The sequence below is a fragment of the Artemia franciscana genome, chromosome 8 (genome assembly GCF_032884065.1).
Source record: "Artemia franciscana chromosome 8, ASM3288406v1, whole genome shotgun sequence".
Lineage (NCBI taxonomy): Eukaryota > Metazoa > Arthropoda > Branchiopoda > Anostraca > Artemiidae > Artemia > Artemia franciscana.
In genome coordinates this window covers 12,451,030-12,468,436 of record NC_088870.1, presented here as the reverse complement: position 1 = coordinate 12,468,436, position 17,407 = coordinate 12,451,030, and the positions used below count along the sequence as shown (strand labels likewise).

The following is a 17,407-nucleotide window of genomic DNA, read 5'->3' as shown; positions in this document are numbered from 1 at the left end:
CCAAGCTAAGCTCAAACCCACTGCGCCACCACAGGACAATATATATGCTTAATTAGACTGCTTTTTCATTTAAAAATCATGTCTTCAGGATAGCGAAAGTAACATTTTATCATTAAAATTGGATGCCAATAGGGAGCCCCGTCTTTTCCATTGTTTATTCTGTCCATTTTTAAGATCACTTTTCACTTTTGTTTGAAATTTGATTTATTTATTTATTTTATTCAGACAACTTGTTTTAATGAAAAAAAAGAATATTACTTAGTATACCAACCAAAACTGTTTTTTTTTCAGAAAGATTTTCCAGATCTTAGTCCGAGCAATATTTCTTTTTTGGGGGCTGGGGGGGGGGGTAAATAGAATTTATGGGGCAGGGGATCACTACAGAAAGCCTGTTTCTTGTATTCCTTTGTATTCCTTGTCGGCAAATAGCAATCTAGCATAGCAAAGCCTAAGATGCTTTCTGTCTCCGTCCTATGAATAAACATATGGCGCCATCTCTATTTTGGAACAAACTTTTTATTGATAAAAGTAAAAACAAAACAATGTGTTTCATATTCATCCAGAAAGTTCTTTCTTACGCAGGTAATATGAGGCCAGTCTTCTCCTATAACCTTTTGAAAACCGTATTTTTTCAAAAGCCAGTATGTTGAGTAATATTTTTCAACGTCATAATTTGCAAAGTTATGGATTTCCCAAAGAAGTTGCCGTACGTTTTCTAAAATTCCGCTCTTCAATATATCAGGTATTACTTTATGTTCACTACCTTCAATGTCAATTTTCAAAATGTCAATAATTTTGTTTTGATGACCTCTTTCACGGAGAAGGGTTGAGAGACGGGCCATTTTCCATCCCTCCTTGACTTTATCACCCTTCACATCACCATCAAAATCGGAAAGACCTGATCAAAAAGAATATATTTTAATGTTTTATGTACATTAGCAATTCTTCTCGAAGAAAAAAAAACGAGCCATTATTCACCTTATTCTAGCGAAGTTGATGAAGCTATGTCAAGATTAATGACAAAACAACACGGGCTTTGGTAGGGACAAGCCAACCTTCTCTTAAATAGATGCATCCTATCTGGTTACCCAGCACCACTTTCAATTCAAGTAAAAACAAAAATCAAGATTTAATATAAGACAAATCATTTAAGATGGCATTGTTTAGTTGCATCACACAGTCTGGTTTGATATATAATTAATAAGCAATTAATAATAAACACCAACTGTAGAATATTAATAAAGAAATAAACAACATGATGTAATAAATATGATATATAGTAAAATTCAATAAATAGTAAATATGACATGTAGTAAAAAAAATAATAAATTTGAAATGTTTGGTAATTTTGAGCTAGAGATTCTAAAACATATAGCTCACTTTTGAATTAACTCCTGTTAACCCCTCTACCAATAGGAAAGGCGGATTCGTTGTAATATAGAAATTCTTTTTCACTGTCTGATTGATTTTCAAACAAATCTGAACTAGTTGGACAAGTCATCATTGGGGCTCTTCTGAATGAAATATCAAGCGATCGTTTAAAGTAATTGAAAAACTGTCTAGTGAGGAAAACTGTCTAGTATGATCCAGGGATATTACCTATCTTTTCGAATTAAGTGTGTTGCAAAAATAATTTATGGTAGCAGAAACCCGTTTGAAAATAGCGTCATATAAAATCAAAAATTACACTATCGGAATCGCCATTACCAAAAACCCCATAGAGATCAGCAAATAATCAAAAATCACCAAAAAATCAGCAAATGTGTCAACATAAATTATTCCACATACGAGAGGGTTTTTCCCCTCCTCAATACCTTGCTCTTTACGCTAAACTTTCTTAGTACTCTAAAAGATCTTTTTGTTCTAATCAATTGACCTTTGTATTTCAGGAGTCGTTCTTAAAGAATTCAAAAAACAAGTGAAACTTTAGCGTAAATAGTAAGTATTGAAAAGAGGGCAGCCCCTGTCATATATGGAATAATTTTTATTCGTTTTAATTTTTAATACTGCTCCTTACTTTCAGTTGAAAAAGCTTGTTTTTTTATTTAATTTTAAGAGGAGGGCATACCATGGATTTCAACTGTAATTGGTGGTGGGATGGACCCAACTGGATCGAAGGTCACCCCTCAAAGATCCATTACCTCCAAATCTCAGACAGCTGCACTTGTAGACCCATACTAGAGTCCTCACCTTGAAGCTACGTCTTGGGAAACGTCAAGTATGCTATCAACTATGCCTTGACTTACTTTGTATACCAAATAATCTGAGAGCCCTCGAAAAGATACTGGATGGAAATGAAAACTGCACCATTGGAGTCCCCATTGTCGCAAATACCACTCAGGAAAGTTACAGCCCCCCCCCGCAAAACTTTTTCACAGGAGTAGACTTGACGTCATGGTTGTAGCGATAGCTGCAACCTAGTAAAGAACAACCACTGCGCATAGATAACAAAAATTTAAAAACGTATTTAAAAAAACTATCTACTGAGTTAAAATTGCCATTTGTTGCTGATTAAATAATAAATAGTTTTTCAGCTGAAAATAAGGAGCAACATCAAAATTTAAAACGAAAAGGAATTATTACTCATGTAAAGGGGGTTGCCCCTCCTTAATACGTCACACTTTATGCTAAAGTTTTTTTTTAGAACTTTTGGACAGGCTCATTATGGACACGCTAAAGTTTGACTCTTTTTCTTGACTCAACATTTTAAAACAGTAAAAAACTTTAGCGTAAACAGCGGGGCTTTGAGGAGGAAAAGCCCCTTTCAAATACGAAGTAATTTCTGCTCGTTTTAAGTTTTAATGTCTCTCCTCACTTTCATTTAAAAAAACTTGTTTTTTTGTTTAATTTCTAGACGTTTTTGAATTAATGCATGGTTTGATCTTGGCTCTCCGCACATAAATAATTAAAACGAAATTTGCATATTAATTTTTTGGGGCTAAATGGCTTTTTCATAGTTTTAATCCGAAGATTTTGAGAAAAAATGAGCGAGGGAGGAGGCCTAGATGCCCTCCAATTTTTTGATTACTTAAAAAGGCAACTATAACTTATGATTTTTTACGAACGTTTTCACATGTAAAAAATTGACGTAACTTACGAATTAAATTGCGTAGCAAACTTCTATGTTCGTACGTTTTTATTACGTATATGAGGGGGCTAACCCCTCGTCAATACCTATCTCTTTACATTAAAGCTTAAATTTTTTCCCAATTCCTTAAGAATGACCCCTGAATCACAAAGGCCGTAGAATAAATAGTTAAAATTACTAAAAATACTTTAGCGTAAAGAGCGAGGTATTACGAGGAGGTTAACCCCTCATAAGCGTAATAATTTCTGTTCGTTTTAAGTTTTAATGCTGCTTCTCACTTTCAGTAGAAAAAACTTTTCATATTTATTTTTTACTGTTTTTTTAAATAATGCTAGAAAACCCTGTGCCCCCTCCATTGAAAGTCTCTTCCCCATATGAGAAGTTCCTCCATGGAAAGATCCTCCCCGGTAACCTTCCTCCCTCAAATATCCCCCCAAACCAAAAAAAAAAGCCTGAAAACGTATATACACTTCCCAGTAACCATTACTATATGTAAAAATAGGTCAAAGTTTGTAACTTGCAGCCCCTCCCACGGGGACTGCAGGGGATTAATTCGTCCCCAAAGATATAGTCATTGGTTTTTTCGACTATGATGAATAAAATGGCTATCTCAGAATTTTGATCTGGCGAATTTGGGGGGAAAAGGAGCGTGGGAGGGGGCCTAGGTGTCCTCCAATTTTTTTGGTCACTTAAAAAGGGCACTAGAACTTTTAATTTCCGTTAGAATTAGCCATTTTGCGACATTCTAGGACCACTGAGTCGATACGATCCCCCCTGGGGGAAAAAAACAACAACAAAACAGATAAACATATTTTCTAAAATGAGGCAAATTTTCTCAGGCTCGTAACTTTATGCGTACAACTGACCTTGATGAAACTTATATATTTAAAATCAGCATTGAAATGCGGTTCTTTTGATGTAACTATTGGTATCAAAATTCCATTTTTTAAAGTTTCGGTCACTATTGAGCCGGGTAGCTCCTTACTACAGTTCGTTACCACGAATTGTTTGATTAAAAGGCCCTTGTGTTTCAGGAATCGTTCTTACAGGATTGGGACAAAAATTCAAACTTTACTATAAAGAGCGAGGTATTGAGTAGGGGCCAACACCTCATATATGTAATAATTTCTTTTCAATCTGAGTTTTAATATTGCTCATTTCTTTCAGTTGAAAAAAAATTATCTTTTTATTCAATTTCTGATTCTAATTTTTTTTTTAATTTTGATTCTGATTTCTGAATCTGATTCTCTATTTCTGATTCAATTCTGAATAGCACCAGGAATACTTTGGCCCATATATTTTACTAGGAGTGAGATATCTGGTGAAACGTAACAGATAATTTGTGCAACGAACATACTGCATTAGCACAACACGTTAAATTACAGGTAGAACAAAAGAAAATGTAGTAAGTTTACATTTGTTTTTTACTGAAAACTCAAGTATTGTTCAAGATTTGGAACAATCTTTCTAATTTAGTATATTCTGTTTAACGTTATGAAGGGGATTTAGTACCACAGCCTTCCCAAGATATATAACTAGTTACATCAATATATCGATCATAGTCATGGTAACAAACAAATACAAACTAGAAACAATAGGGAAAATCTTTTCAAGACAGTGGAAATCAGTTCTGTGAATATTTCGGCCCTATGTCCAAGGGCCGTCTTCAGCACAATACTAGAATAAAAGAGAAAATGTGTATATATAAATAAACTTACATTAAATTGTGAGAATTAAAACTAAATAATGTTTTTAAAACTTTTTTTTTAAAACAGCCCTAGCATCCTTACTTCAACGAAGTTCAACCAGGACTGACAAAAAGAATGAAGTGAGAATATAAATTCATTCAAACTATGAATGAATTATGAATGCTGAAGATTTTTCAAAAAGTATTGTGTGGGATGGATTTTAAATATATGCCAACCTAAAGCAGAATCAAAGGAGTTGTTGGAACTATTTGAAATTAATGCCTTGTCTATGTCTTTTTTATGCTGTTGTAACCGTTTTTCTAGATTCTGATGGGTCCTGCCGACATAGTATTTTCCACAATCACAGGGTATTTGATAGACCCCTCTTTGGCGAGTAACTGGAGTCTTATCTTTACCGGAATTTAAGAAATTAATGATTTTAAAATTATTAGTAAAAACTACGTACAGATTATTTTTTGTACGAATCTTTTTAATTTTATTGTGATTTTTGGGATATACGGAAGATAAACAATATTTGGGGGCTTATCATTAAGCCTCACATTGTGAAATATCTTCTTCTATTTTACAAGAATGTCTTTTTATTCTACGGTTAATTATTTTATTGATAAAAGGAATGGTGTATCCATTACCAAAAAGAATATCTCTGATAAAGTTTATTTCTGGATTTATATACGAATCGGAGCAAATATTCAGGGCACAATTAATGAGGGAAGTTACAACTGCTCTTTTAATTTGTGGGGGGTGATTTGAATTAAAGTGAAGATATCTATTGTTTTGTGTTGGCTTTCGATATATAGTAAAATCCAGTTTATCAGCATTGCGAATAATTAACACATCTAAAAACGGTAGTTTATTTTCAATTTCAACTTCTAGGGTGAACTGCAAATTTCGGTCATAAGTGTTAAGATGATCTAAGAAGCCCCGAAGTTCAGCTTCCCCATAATTCCAAAGTGAATTCACAAAGTATTTTACTAAACCGATTTATAATAGTATTGAACCAGCTAAGAAAAAGCCTTTGAGACAGGCTGCTAAAAAAGCAAGGTTGGCTCTGAGAAATTGCATTTAATTATTTTGTTCTCTTTAGTTTGAATGACTTTATATTCTCACTTCATTCTTTTCGTCAGTCCTGGTTGAACTTCGTTGAAGTAAGGATGCTAGGGCTGTTTTTTTAAAAAAGTTTTTGAAACATTATTTAGTTTTAATTCTCAAAATTTAATGTAAGTTTATTTATATATACATATTTTCTCTCTTGTTCTCATATTGTGCTGAAGACGGCCCTTGGACATAGGGCCGAAATATTCACAGAACTGATTTCCAATGTCTTGAAAAGATTTTCCCTATTATTTCTACTTTGTATTTGCTTGTTATGGAAAGGCAGTGTGGTCTTAGTCATGGTAGTGACATGAAACTATTATTTCAATAGTTATGGAATAACTGCACTATGCTTACCCTGGTTAGTGAAATGTATTTTCTCCGAATGGATATGGGATTTCATGTTCATTGAAGGATCAAATGAATAAACGTCGCATCCATGTTTTTCAGCCATTTCATCAAAAGTCCAGTCATAATTGATTCCAAAGGAATATACTATACAATTATTTGTCGCTGGTGCAATCCCTGGGGCCATGCAAACGGTGTAGTTTGAGGCTCGGACCTCAACCGTCTCAACATGACCGTCTACAATAAATTCACTCTTCCAGTAAATTCCTCCCCATTGTTCTTGTTCTTGGCATGTTCCTTAAATGGAAAAAAAAACATTTAGCAAACAATATATAGAATTTGAACACATGTTATACCACTTTTTAAAGTGTATCTGGCAACCCAAGAAAGCCCATATAAATACACACACAAAAAAAGACTGTCTTCTACAAGGGGTAAACGTGGTCTCATTTACGTTGCCCAGAAGTATCGCTATTTAGGCCATTCGCCTCAGATTTGAGCCAGCTGCCCCGAATTTAACACCATCTGTCTCAAATCTGAGCCAACAGTAGCGTCTGTTTTTATTCGATAAAAAATGGTTTTAGTGGCTGTCAATGACCCTTGGACTAAAGGCACAAAATACCATTCTCCGTTTTAATAGCTTTACGTCTGTGGAAAATACCTCTGATTCATGGAAACTGATGTCATGCAATTAATTTCATCTAATCAAAGACCATTCTATATTACTATTGGTTTAAATCTGAGACAGATGGCTCATCTTTTAATATTTACAATAAATGGGTATGTGCTTGACAGTATGATAGTGCCCTGGTACAAAATAGTGATACTAATAGTCCATGTTTTTTAAATTACCGTGACAAATTTTTACCTCGTTTTCCACATTTGTCAACTTCAAATATTGTTAATTAAATGGGATGATAATGCAGAATGACTGTTGTAGAATGGTTAAAGAATCGAATGGTTGTAGAATCGTAAAGAAGCATTAGCCTGACAACAATAATCACTGAAAGTAGTACTAAATTACTAATCGATGAATCCCCAAGTTATTTTAGAACCCTGTTTACACGGTATTCCATATGAACCTGATAGCTTACATTGCTTAGATCTTTAATTAGGACATTTAGAAATTGGACTGGTAGGTGTAAATGAGCCAGGTTTTTTTTTGTTTAATTTCTGGACGTTTTTGAATTAATGCATGTTTTGATCTTGGTTCTCAACACATAAATAATTAAAACGAAATTTGCATATTATTTTTTTGGCTAAATGGCTTTTTCATAGTTTTAATCGGAAGATTTGAGAAAAAAGGAGCGAGGGAGTAGGCCTAGTTGCCCTCCAATTTTTTGATTACTTAAAAAGGCAACTATAACTTATAATTTTTTACGAACGTTTTCATAAGTAAAAAATTGACTTGACTTACGAATTAAATTGCATAGCAAACTTCTATATTCGCATGTTTTTACTACGTATATGAGGGGGCTCACCCCTCGTCGATACCTCACTCTTTACATTAAAGCCTAAATTTTGTCCTAATTCCTTAAGAATGACCCCTGAATCACAAAGGCTGTAGAATCAGTGTTGGGAAATACTTAAGTAAAAGTACTTAAGTAATTACTTAAGTAAAAAATCTGAGTACTTATACTTAATTAAAAAATTGAAGTACTTAAGGGTACTTAAGTACTGAAGTACTTTCTTCATGGCACCAAAAAATTATACCGTTATGACGCAGGGCAATGCGATGAATTGAACTGCCTATATGTTAGTGGATGAATGGATTTTAGTCTTTGAGAACAGCGGCTCCTGGCCCGGCGCGAAATTTCAAAAAAGGACGCTATTAATGCGGAACTACCATATATTTATTGAATGGAAAGTTTTTTCGTGATAAATGGAAAAATTCAGAAAGAGGGTACAGTATCTGCCACATGCAAAAACTGTCCAAACGAAATTCTGAAGGGTCACATGGATGCAACAACGCATTTCCACAAGCATCTCAAGGTGAGTTAGCCCATCCTTCTATTTACAAGAAGTTGCTGAACTGAACAAGAACAGTAAGAACAAAAGGAAATCAAGTAGCAAAGAGGCTAGTGAACTTGTAGGCTCACTTTCGGGGTCGTCTGACGCTGAAGATAATGAAAATAATACTGGCCCTGATTATAGCTCGCCTTCTAGAAAAGTTAAGGGAGATTTCTTTGCTGCAAGACCGTTGAAACTGACACAGTCAAAAGTGAATTCTTTGGTACTGGACTATATTGTGGATAAGATGTGACCCCTGTACACTGTTGAAAAGCCGTCGTTCAAAAATCTGATAACAGGTCTTACACCTTATGCAAAGGTTCCAGGAAGAAAATCTTTAGCTGTGCAAATTGAAACTAAGTTTGTTGAAGTACAAAAAGATATGGTTCGTGATTTTGAACTCACCGACTACATGTCGTTGAAAACAGATATTTGGTCTTCCAACAACAAAACTACTTGGGAGTGACTACACACTTGCTCAATGAGGATTTGAAATGGAAATCTTATGCCCTTGCCTGTTCCTAGTTCAAGGGCTCACACACTTATGACAGAATTGATGAACAACTGAATAACGGATTTGCTAGGTACAAAATTGCAGTTGATAAAAAGGTGCGACGGGTTCTTGACTGATAACGCCTCTAACTTTAGTAAGGCATTCAGGGAATATTCGATGGTTTCCGATGAAGATGTTCAAGTCAGTGATGAAGAAAATAAAGATGAAGCAGGCCAGAATGGCTCATTCTCTTTTACAAATATTAGAGAGATACTCGATTCTCATGACGACCCCGAGTATTTCCAACTTTCTCCACACTTCAGGTGTGTCAGCCACACACTTGACCTGATTGTATCCACCGATGCTGATAAAGCCCTTTGTGATGCCGTGAATAAGAGTTCAAAAGCTGCTGATATTGTGAGAGATGTATATGGCAAACAGCTTATATGACCTGTGGTAACCAGGTGAAACTCAAAGTATGACAGTGTCAAACTTTTGATGGATTATCACAAAATTAGAAAGCTTGCTTATTTATGTGATGCTTTGCAAAAACCAAGGCTAACTTCTCGTGATGTTGAAATTCTTGAAGAATATATGAAAATTATGGAGCCAGTAGCAGCTGCATTGGACATTCTTCAGCGGGAGGAAAAATGCTACTTCGGTGCTATTTATCCTACAATCAAATCGCTTGAAAGAAACCTCAAAAAGCTAAGAGATTTAGCGAAAGTTAGCCAGCCTTTGGTACATGCTCTACTTGTGGTCATGAAAAAAGGTTTCCCACGATCCTGGATGAGAGAGTTCTTCATGCAAGAGACTATGTTATTGCCACGGCAAGTCATCCTTTCTTCAAATTGAAGTGGTTTTCTGATAACCAGAAGTATGTAGCAGTTGAACTCTTGGTGGACGGAGCGAAAAAGGTCGAAGATTTCAGAAGTACTTATGAGGCTGATAAAGGTAGCTTTTTATTTGGAGATGAATACTTTTATCTTAGTGATGAAGAAACTACTCGTGATAATTCTGGTAACCGTGGCCGTGAAACCAATTCTGTAAAGGCAGAGATTTTGACATATTTGAATGAGAGACAAAAGGAACTATCAGTGCTCAAAGTATACCCAAGGGTAATGAAAGTTTTCAGGAAGTACAACTGTATCATTACTTCGTCTGCATCTGAACGGTCAAGAACGACCGTTTTTGGTAGGTGGTAGAATTTTTACTCCAAAAAGAAACATGTTTGGAGATTGTATGTTTGAAAAGCTTCTGCTGTTGAAAGGAGCAAGTAAGAAATTTAGTTAAGTTATGATGAAGCTGTAGTAAATGTTTTTTGTAAATTCTTTTCTTTTTATATCTTAACTAAAGTAAAATTCGATTTTTCGTGATAACAGTTAATTTTTTTCATGAAAACTGTCGGTTTTTCTGAAAAGTGGTCGATTTCTCGTCAGAATCTTGCTTATCTTGTCTACTTGGAAAGGAAAGGGATATTAAAGAATTATTTTGCGTGTTATTTACTGTAAGTAAAAAATTAGTACTTGAGTACTTAAATACTGAATTAAAATCTAAATACTTGAGTACTTAAGTACTGAAGTACTTTTTCAAAAGTACTTATTACTTAAGCAGATTTTTAGAGAAGTACTTAATACTTTTACTTAAGTAAAAGTTTATCTGAGTACTTGGTACTTGTACTTAAGTAAAAAAAAGAAGTACTTGGCACAACACTGCGTAGAATAAATAGTTGAAATTCCTAAAAATACTTTAGAGTAAAGAGCGAGGTATTACGAGGAGGTAAACCCCTCATATGCGTAATAATTTCTGTTCGTATTAAGTTTTAATGCTGCTTCTCACGTTCAGTAGAAAAAACTCTTAATATTTATTTTTTCATTGTTTTTTAAACAATGCTAGAAAATCCTGCGCCCCCTCCATTGAAAGTCTCTTCCCCCATGAGAAATTCCTCCATGGAAAGATCCTCCTACGTAGCCCCCCCTCAATCCCCCTGAAAACGTATGTACACTTCTCAGTAACCATTACTATATGGAAACACAGGTCTAAGTTTATAACTTTCAGCCCCTCCCACGGGGACTGCGGGGGAGTAAGTTGCCCCCAAATACATAGTTATTAGGTTTTTTGACTATGATGAATAAAATGGATATCTCAGAATTTTGATCCGGTGACTTTGGGGAAAAATGAGCGTGGCAGGGGGCCTAGGTGCCCTCCAATTTTGGTCACTTAAAAAGTGCACTAGAACGTTTAATTTCCGCTGGAATGATCCCTTTCGTGACATTCTAGGACTACTGAGTCGATACGATCACCCCTGGTAAAAAAAAACAAACAAAAAAACAAATAAACACGTATCCGTGATTTGTCTTCTGGCAAAAAATGCGTAATTCCACATTTTTTTAGATAGGGGCTTGAAACTTCTACAATAAGGCTCTCTGATACGCTGAATCTGATGGTGTGATTTTCGTTAAGATTGTATGACTTTTAAGGAGTGTTTCCCCCTATTTTCTAAAATGAGGCAAATTTTCTCAGGCTCGTAACTTTTGATAGGTAAGAATAATCTTGATGAAACTTATATATTTAAAATCAGCGTTAAAATGCGATTCTTTTAATGCAACTATTAGTATCAAAATTTATTAGTATCCATTTCTTAGAGTTTCGGTTACTATTGAGCCAGGTCTCTCCTTACTACAGTTCGTTACCACGAACTGTTTGAAATACTATTTTTCAGAGTTTTGGTTACTATTCGGGTATGGGTCGTTTTTTACTTGAAGTTTGCCACCACAACCGGTTTAACAATTCTAGTAGAAAATTATTAAGATAATTAAAAGGAAGCCTACCATCTCCTGGGCTTAGAAAAATGTTTCTAACTTGCTTCATTGACTTTGCGTGAATAGGCTCTATTAGGCTGATCTTTTCATGCAGGAGTACGTCTTTTTCTTTTTTCCTCAATCCAATGTCGTTTTCCGTATAAAACAAACACATAAATATTACCATAAACATGGAGACTATGGCAATTCTGTGAACAGCTTTTGAATTATAATGCTGAAATTAAAAATGAAATATTATAATTTAGTTCTAAGTATGACAATATGACCTTCTATACAAATAATTATCCAAGGTTAGGTATTTTGGGTATAAGAAACGAAAGATTGTTACAACTTGTAGTCTACTACAAGAAGGAATGAAAACCATGTTTTTTGGGGTCTATTATACACCTCGAAGAGAGGCATGTCGCACGTTACCACAGAGTTACTTGATCTTAAAGTATTCCGCTTAAGTAAAAGACTTATTACCACTCTACTGCATGAGTAAAAAGCCATATTAGGATTATTCATTTCACTCCATATATTTAGGCTCAAACAGAAACCTTTTGCCTAAAATACAAGACCCAGCGGAGTTCTTGGGCTGTAGCACTCGAAAAAGATAGGCTACTTATATGGTTATTTGGATTACAAAAAAAACCTAAAAAATAAAAACTATAATCGCTTACCACAAAATGATCTAACTTCAATGTCACATGTACGATTTCATAGACCAATCATTCTTTGATTGACGAGAAAAACTGCGCGGTATTTTAAATTTATTCAAAATTTCTATCGAAATAAGATTATATATTGCGTGGTGTGGTTGATGGTTTTTTTCAAAAGGCTTTATCATCTTCGTTCTCTTAAGATACGTCTATTATGCCTTAAATGGTGGACCGTACATAATCCACTTTTGCAAAAGTTACTATGAAATTAGTATCTTGGATAGTGCTTTAAAAAATAATGAAAATTTGTCTACCTCATCCTTATGAGGCTACAGAGTGAAACGAAGAAGAAATAACTTAAATGACCACAGCCAGCAAAAAAAAATCAAAACACTAAATAAATATTTCGGTTGTAGTCTCGGCTCAACCGTCCTAGTTGCACGAGTTTGGAATACAAAATTTAGATAAGAATCTACCGGATAGGATAAAAAGATGAGCCTTGAAACAAATACTAAAATAAAAAAGGCCTATTCTAAGCAACTTTGAAAAGGTAACTGAATAAAAACTTGATGTTAAATATCGCAGTTCAGACATTTAAGAGGGAACCTGTTTTATGAAAGGTTTTTTTTAATCCTAACCGCTTACCAGATATGGTATTACCAAAATAATATCAGGCTACGAAATGTAATTTATCGCTGAAAAATGGTAAAGGAAACGCTGTTCAATTTTGGACTTTTAAGAAGACAAGTTGATAAAAGCATGGAAGTACCTGATTAACTCATAGCTCTTTGTTTTCAAAACGAAATTTTGTTAGAATCAATTACACCACTTTCTACAAATTACAGTAAGACTTTCCAATCAATTTTAAATAGTTTGGTCACAAACTTAACAAGTTTATAATAGACTAGATACCTTAATTCTTTAATGATCCTTAAGAATTCCCAGAATGATTTTACTTAGCTAGAATCTGTTCTAGAGAAATGAGTGTCCTTCAAGGAGGTCAGTATCTTTAAATGGGCACCAGTTAGTTGTAGGGATGCATTCTCTATTCTCAAACACACAAGTAAATATAAACAGCTTTTGAACTTTCATCTCCCATATGACTAGTATGTCAACCTCCCCCCTTATCTCAGCTATGTGTTTTGTGTGGTTAAAAAGTTTGACCTTGAAACGGTTCCTTTATTTCCGTCACTCACACTTTTGTCACCATAAAACCTGCATTATAGGAGAAAAGTTTGAAACAATTTAATTTCGGAAAGCTGAAATAGATTTCCTAGAATTCCATCAAGAGACAACTGTAATTTTACACATCCTTCGAACTCCAATATTTTCTTAGTCTAATGTTGGGTTAATAGCTTTATAACTTCCCTTACCATCCTTATTGAGGGTAAAGAATACAATTTAACCATCGTTTTGAAACTGAATATTCTTACACCTTTAGCGGGTATGTTACTTTTACAGTTAGAACTCGAAACAGCCGTGGAAAATCAGCACAAGGTTCGCCAAACACAACGCAGAGCTCATAAAATTCAAACAATTGGATCCATTGTCCTTTCCGTCAACCTGTTGATTACAGTTACTCAAAAGAAATAGCAATTTTAGTTAATTTTCATTTTAAAGAAAAAATTGTAAAGCCCCTGAATTTCTACTATTTTGATCTAATTATCAAAATAATAAAAATCTGAATATTCAATTAATAACGGAATAACGGAAAACGCTAAGATTGAGAGAAAGACGAAGGGGAAAGAGAGCGAGAGAGCAGAAATCTGCTTAGGTTAAGAAACAAAAACAAGTTATTTTCTTACATGAATGAACTTATGTTCAATGTTTAACTATTAGGTATGACAGGATAAGAAACACAACGAGTAAGTCAGGACAACCCCCACCTTCTTTAACCAATGTAGCTAATGAACTGTCATTAGTGTTTCATCAGAGCAAACGGGATTTGAACTGTTTTCCGTCAACTCACCGACTAGAATTTTTCTCGCATAAATTTGGTTGTTTTTTTCAAATTAATTTTTTTTGAACTGTGAGCTATTTTTTTCCAACTTGTGAGTGTTGAATTATTTCCAACTTGTATGAGTACATGCACTTAGGATGACAGTGCAATAATTAAACATCAAAAGCTCCTTATTTTTATACAAACTCCCGCTTATATAGAAAAAAAATATAAACGGAGGACTGGGCACAGAAAAATAGTAAAAAAAAAAACATTATTATACAAAACTTAATAGTGCAGCGGTAAGAACACTTGCCTGTGGTTGTGGTAATTTAGGTTTTAAAATTGCACAATACAGATTTTTGTCTTAGAAAAGGCTAATAACTTTTCAGTCTTAACAATTACTAAAAAGTCAAAAATAATAAATATAATTATTTAAAACTTGTTTTCGAAATGGAGTAAAAAGTAGAAAAAGAAAATGTTATAAGGAATCTATGAATAGAAGTAAAAACGAGAGACAGGGACAATTATCCAGTATTTTTATTGGGGGGCAAGAGGGGAACATATCAGGATAGTCAAAGGGCATAGACTATATGGATAACTTTTTTCTCCAAATTATTAGGGGGTAACTACCCTCCCCCCCTTTGTCCCATCGACACGACGTTCCTTGCTGAGAGACACAAAACGAATTGAGCTTTACATAACTTGACCAATTTAATTCGTATTCCTCACCTCACGCACTATTTTTAACTATGCATTTATAACTTAGACCAACTTGATATATATGATATATAATACCCAATCCATTTTGCGCTCCTCGTTTTCACTTATATTCATAGATTCTGAAGAAAAACAAAACTAACTTCCGTATTTTAGTTCATTTTGGAACAGCTAATTCTTTTATATATATTTATTATTTACCTGAAAAACTTTTGGGAATTCACTATTAATAACATTCTGCAACTTCAATTGTGGACTTTACATTAAGCTCCTAAATTTTTCAAATACTATAATCGCACTTTTTTAATTGAAGTTTAATCTTTGATTTTGAAGAAATGTTAGTTTCTATTAGTCAACAATATGAATACGAGAAAGAAAAAATTGCGGAAAAATCATTTCAAAAGTGGTATTTGCAGCCTTACAGATCTTGCTGTCAATCAACATTTGTACTGGTGAAAAAAAAACTATTTATAGTTTTACACTTTACTATTCATTAGTGCTGAATGCTTGAACGAAAAAAAAACTATTTGTCAAAAAGACAATAAACTTCTGGAACCTTCTTTGATCCATTGAAATTAATTATTGGAGCATTGCGAAACTTTTAGGATCTATTTTTTTTTTTTTTAGCCTTTGTGTTAAAATTTAATTCCTTTCAAGCTGCTGAGGATATTCAGTCTTGTGTAAAATTAAACTCTAAGAACTAGGTATCACTTTCAAGCCTTTTTTGATGAACTAAAAAATCAAAAAATATTTTAAAATGAAGAAGATTATTTGGACTATGTGTATTATTTTTACAATTGTTATTATTCATAGATGGTGGCACTCAGGTATTTCCATTTGGTACTAAAGTATGATAGTAAAAATACTAAGTAAAGAAGCTTCTTGTATATAGGTGGATTATGAGTACTTTGTCATTGATGAACTATGGTAGGACCAGAATCAAGAGGGGTAGTTGAGATTCCATTAATGGAGACACAAAAATGTCTTTTCTATAAACTTTTTTGAAGATTTACACTAGGAATGATTTTAAGAATTCTGCAGAGTGATAGACGCACTCAAGTGGTACCCTCAGAACATAAGTTATTCAACCTGCCAACAGGAGATGTTATCGTTAGGAGGGTAACAGTCTGAATCCATGCTCTTGGTGGATCTTGGAACTTGGATCTTACCCTTTTTAGAAAATTGACAGAGTTTTCTGGCTTTTTCTGGGTTGGTTTTGGGGGAGCCAATGCTAATTTTTTTTATTTCTCCTAGTGCATTATAGTCCCCTTGTCTGAAGGCCTAGGGAAGGTATTTCGAGCAAATCGAGAAGAAAATTGTCCTAAATTTCCATGCCCGTTTTTTTAAGGGGGGAAGTATTTTCTGAATTTTCAATGCACTTCCATAGCCAGTGCAAATGCCCCACCCGTCCCAACATATCCAAGATACCCCCTCCCACCTTGCTCCACGGTCTTTTGGGGTTTTGATATCTCAGGAGGCAAACATTTGTTGGATCTTTTGAATATTTTGAACAAAATGGCCTTCTAAATTTTTTTTTCAGATGTCTCCAGAGTTTGAAGGAGACCACGTAGAAAAAACGGCAAGGTAAAGGGGATGGGTGCCCTCTAATCACTTTTAACTCTTAAAGAAGGCACTAGAAATTTATATATCCTATCGAATGAACACCCTCCAAAGTTTCTACGATTCTTCCGCAAGAAGGGATCATGTGAAAAAAATAAATAAGTAAATCGTTGGAGGCTTGTGGCTCTTTATTACGGGCAAGTTGTTTCTGATAAGAAAAAAAACAGCTCGGAGGACACCCGAGTGACATTCTGTGCCATTTGTGCTTCCAGATACGCCCATGGTTCCACCTGAAAATGGATCATGGGTACAGGATAGATATTTTCATTGAAGAAGCAAAACAGCTTCAAGAGTATGCCTTTAGAAGTGACATGACACGTCGCGACCCAGGGAAAAGCAATAAATATTACAAAAAGACTTGTTTCAAGACAGAGGCATACACATTTCTGTAATTAGATTTGATTGCGCGTCATCAGAGGGCCTAAGTTTTTGTAGCGGGTCCTGACACATCCCTAACTCAAGTTCCGTGCATACAGAAGTATTATACCTTTTAATGCATACAGAAATTTGTTGTGTAATATTGGAAAACACCAATTAAATTTTTAATGGTTCAAAAAACAAGGTGACTGAAAGACGCAATTAGTAAAGAAAGAAGCATGGCGAACATCCTAGAATTAGTAGACACTTTGGATCACTACGCATGAACTCTGTAGAGAGGCATTGAAAGATGTTTTCACTTGTGCAGATTTGAACTACCTCAGATGAATTATTAGGCAAATCTAGACATTGAGGCTTCTAATTTTTAATTCTTTTGTTTTAATGTTGGCAAAAATCCAAACACTACAGCTATCCAAGGTGCTATAGAAGAACAAATCCCTAAGAATCTAAAGACAAAATTATTACTTTTGAATTTCATTCATAGCCTGAATGTCATGGATGAATCTAATACAAAAATTGATCCACCTCTCTTGAAAGAACAATATTT

The 17,407-nt window shown here is 34.4% G+C and overlaps 2 protein-coding genes across 6 annotated transcripts in view; one reads left to right on the top strand and one right to left on the bottom strand.

The window, feature by feature from the left end:
• Window positions 1-496: 496 nt before the first annotated feature.
• On the bottom strand, window positions 497-13,686 carry LOC136029993 (probable methyltransferase-like protein 24). 2 transcript variants are annotated; one of them, XM_065708586.1, is made up of 4 exons: window positions 13,577-13,686; window positions 11,572-11,776; window positions 6,247-6,534; window positions 497-898 (listed from the first exon to the last, which is right to left on the bottom strand). In XM_065708586.1, the coding sequence occupies exons 1-4, from the start codon at window positions 13,610-13,612 to the stop codon at window positions 498-500; spliced, it is 930 nt and encodes a 309-aa protein (XP_065564658.1). In that variant the 5' UTR covers window positions 13,613-13,686; the 3' UTR covers window position 497. The 2 variants fall into 2 exon arrangements, with proteins under 2 accessions (XP_065564658.1, XP_065564659.1); XM_065708587.1 differs by lacking the exon at window positions 13,577-13,686 and adding an exon at window positions 12,680-12,759.
• LOC136029992 (xyloside xylosyltransferase 1-like) overlaps window positions 5,929-17,407 on the top strand; it is a 27,009-nt gene continuing 15,530 nt past the window's right edge. Inside the window, exon 1 of one of the 4 annotated variants that reach the window (XM_065708583.1) lies at window positions 5,929-6,014. Coding sequence is in view for 1 of the 4 variants with exons in the window: in XM_065708582.1 (XP_065564654.1) it covers window positions 15,620-15,689 (70 nt within the window). In the remaining 3 variants the exon portion in view is untranslated. Of the gene's footprint in view, window positions 6,015-12,928; window positions 13,048-15,526; window positions 15,567-15,589; window positions 15,690-17,407 lie in introns of those variants that run through there. The other 3 variants (XM_065708585.1, XM_065708584.1, XM_065708582.1) reach the window with 3 other exon arrangements.

Excerpts from the sequence above, each read along its gene's own strand:
- LOC136029993 (XM_065708586.1), bottom strand. The coding sequence starts at position 13,612 with ATGGTTAAATTGTATTCTTTACCCTCAATAAGGATG. Across the intron at positions 11,777-13,576 it reads CTTTACCCTCAATAAGGATG|CATTATAATTCAAAAGCTGT; the intron begins GTAAGGGAAGTT and ends TTTTAATTTCAG. Across the intron at positions 899-6,246 it reads AATACATTTCACTAACCAGG|GTCTTTCCGATTTTGATGGT; the intron begins GTAAGCATAGTG and ends CTTTTTGATCAG.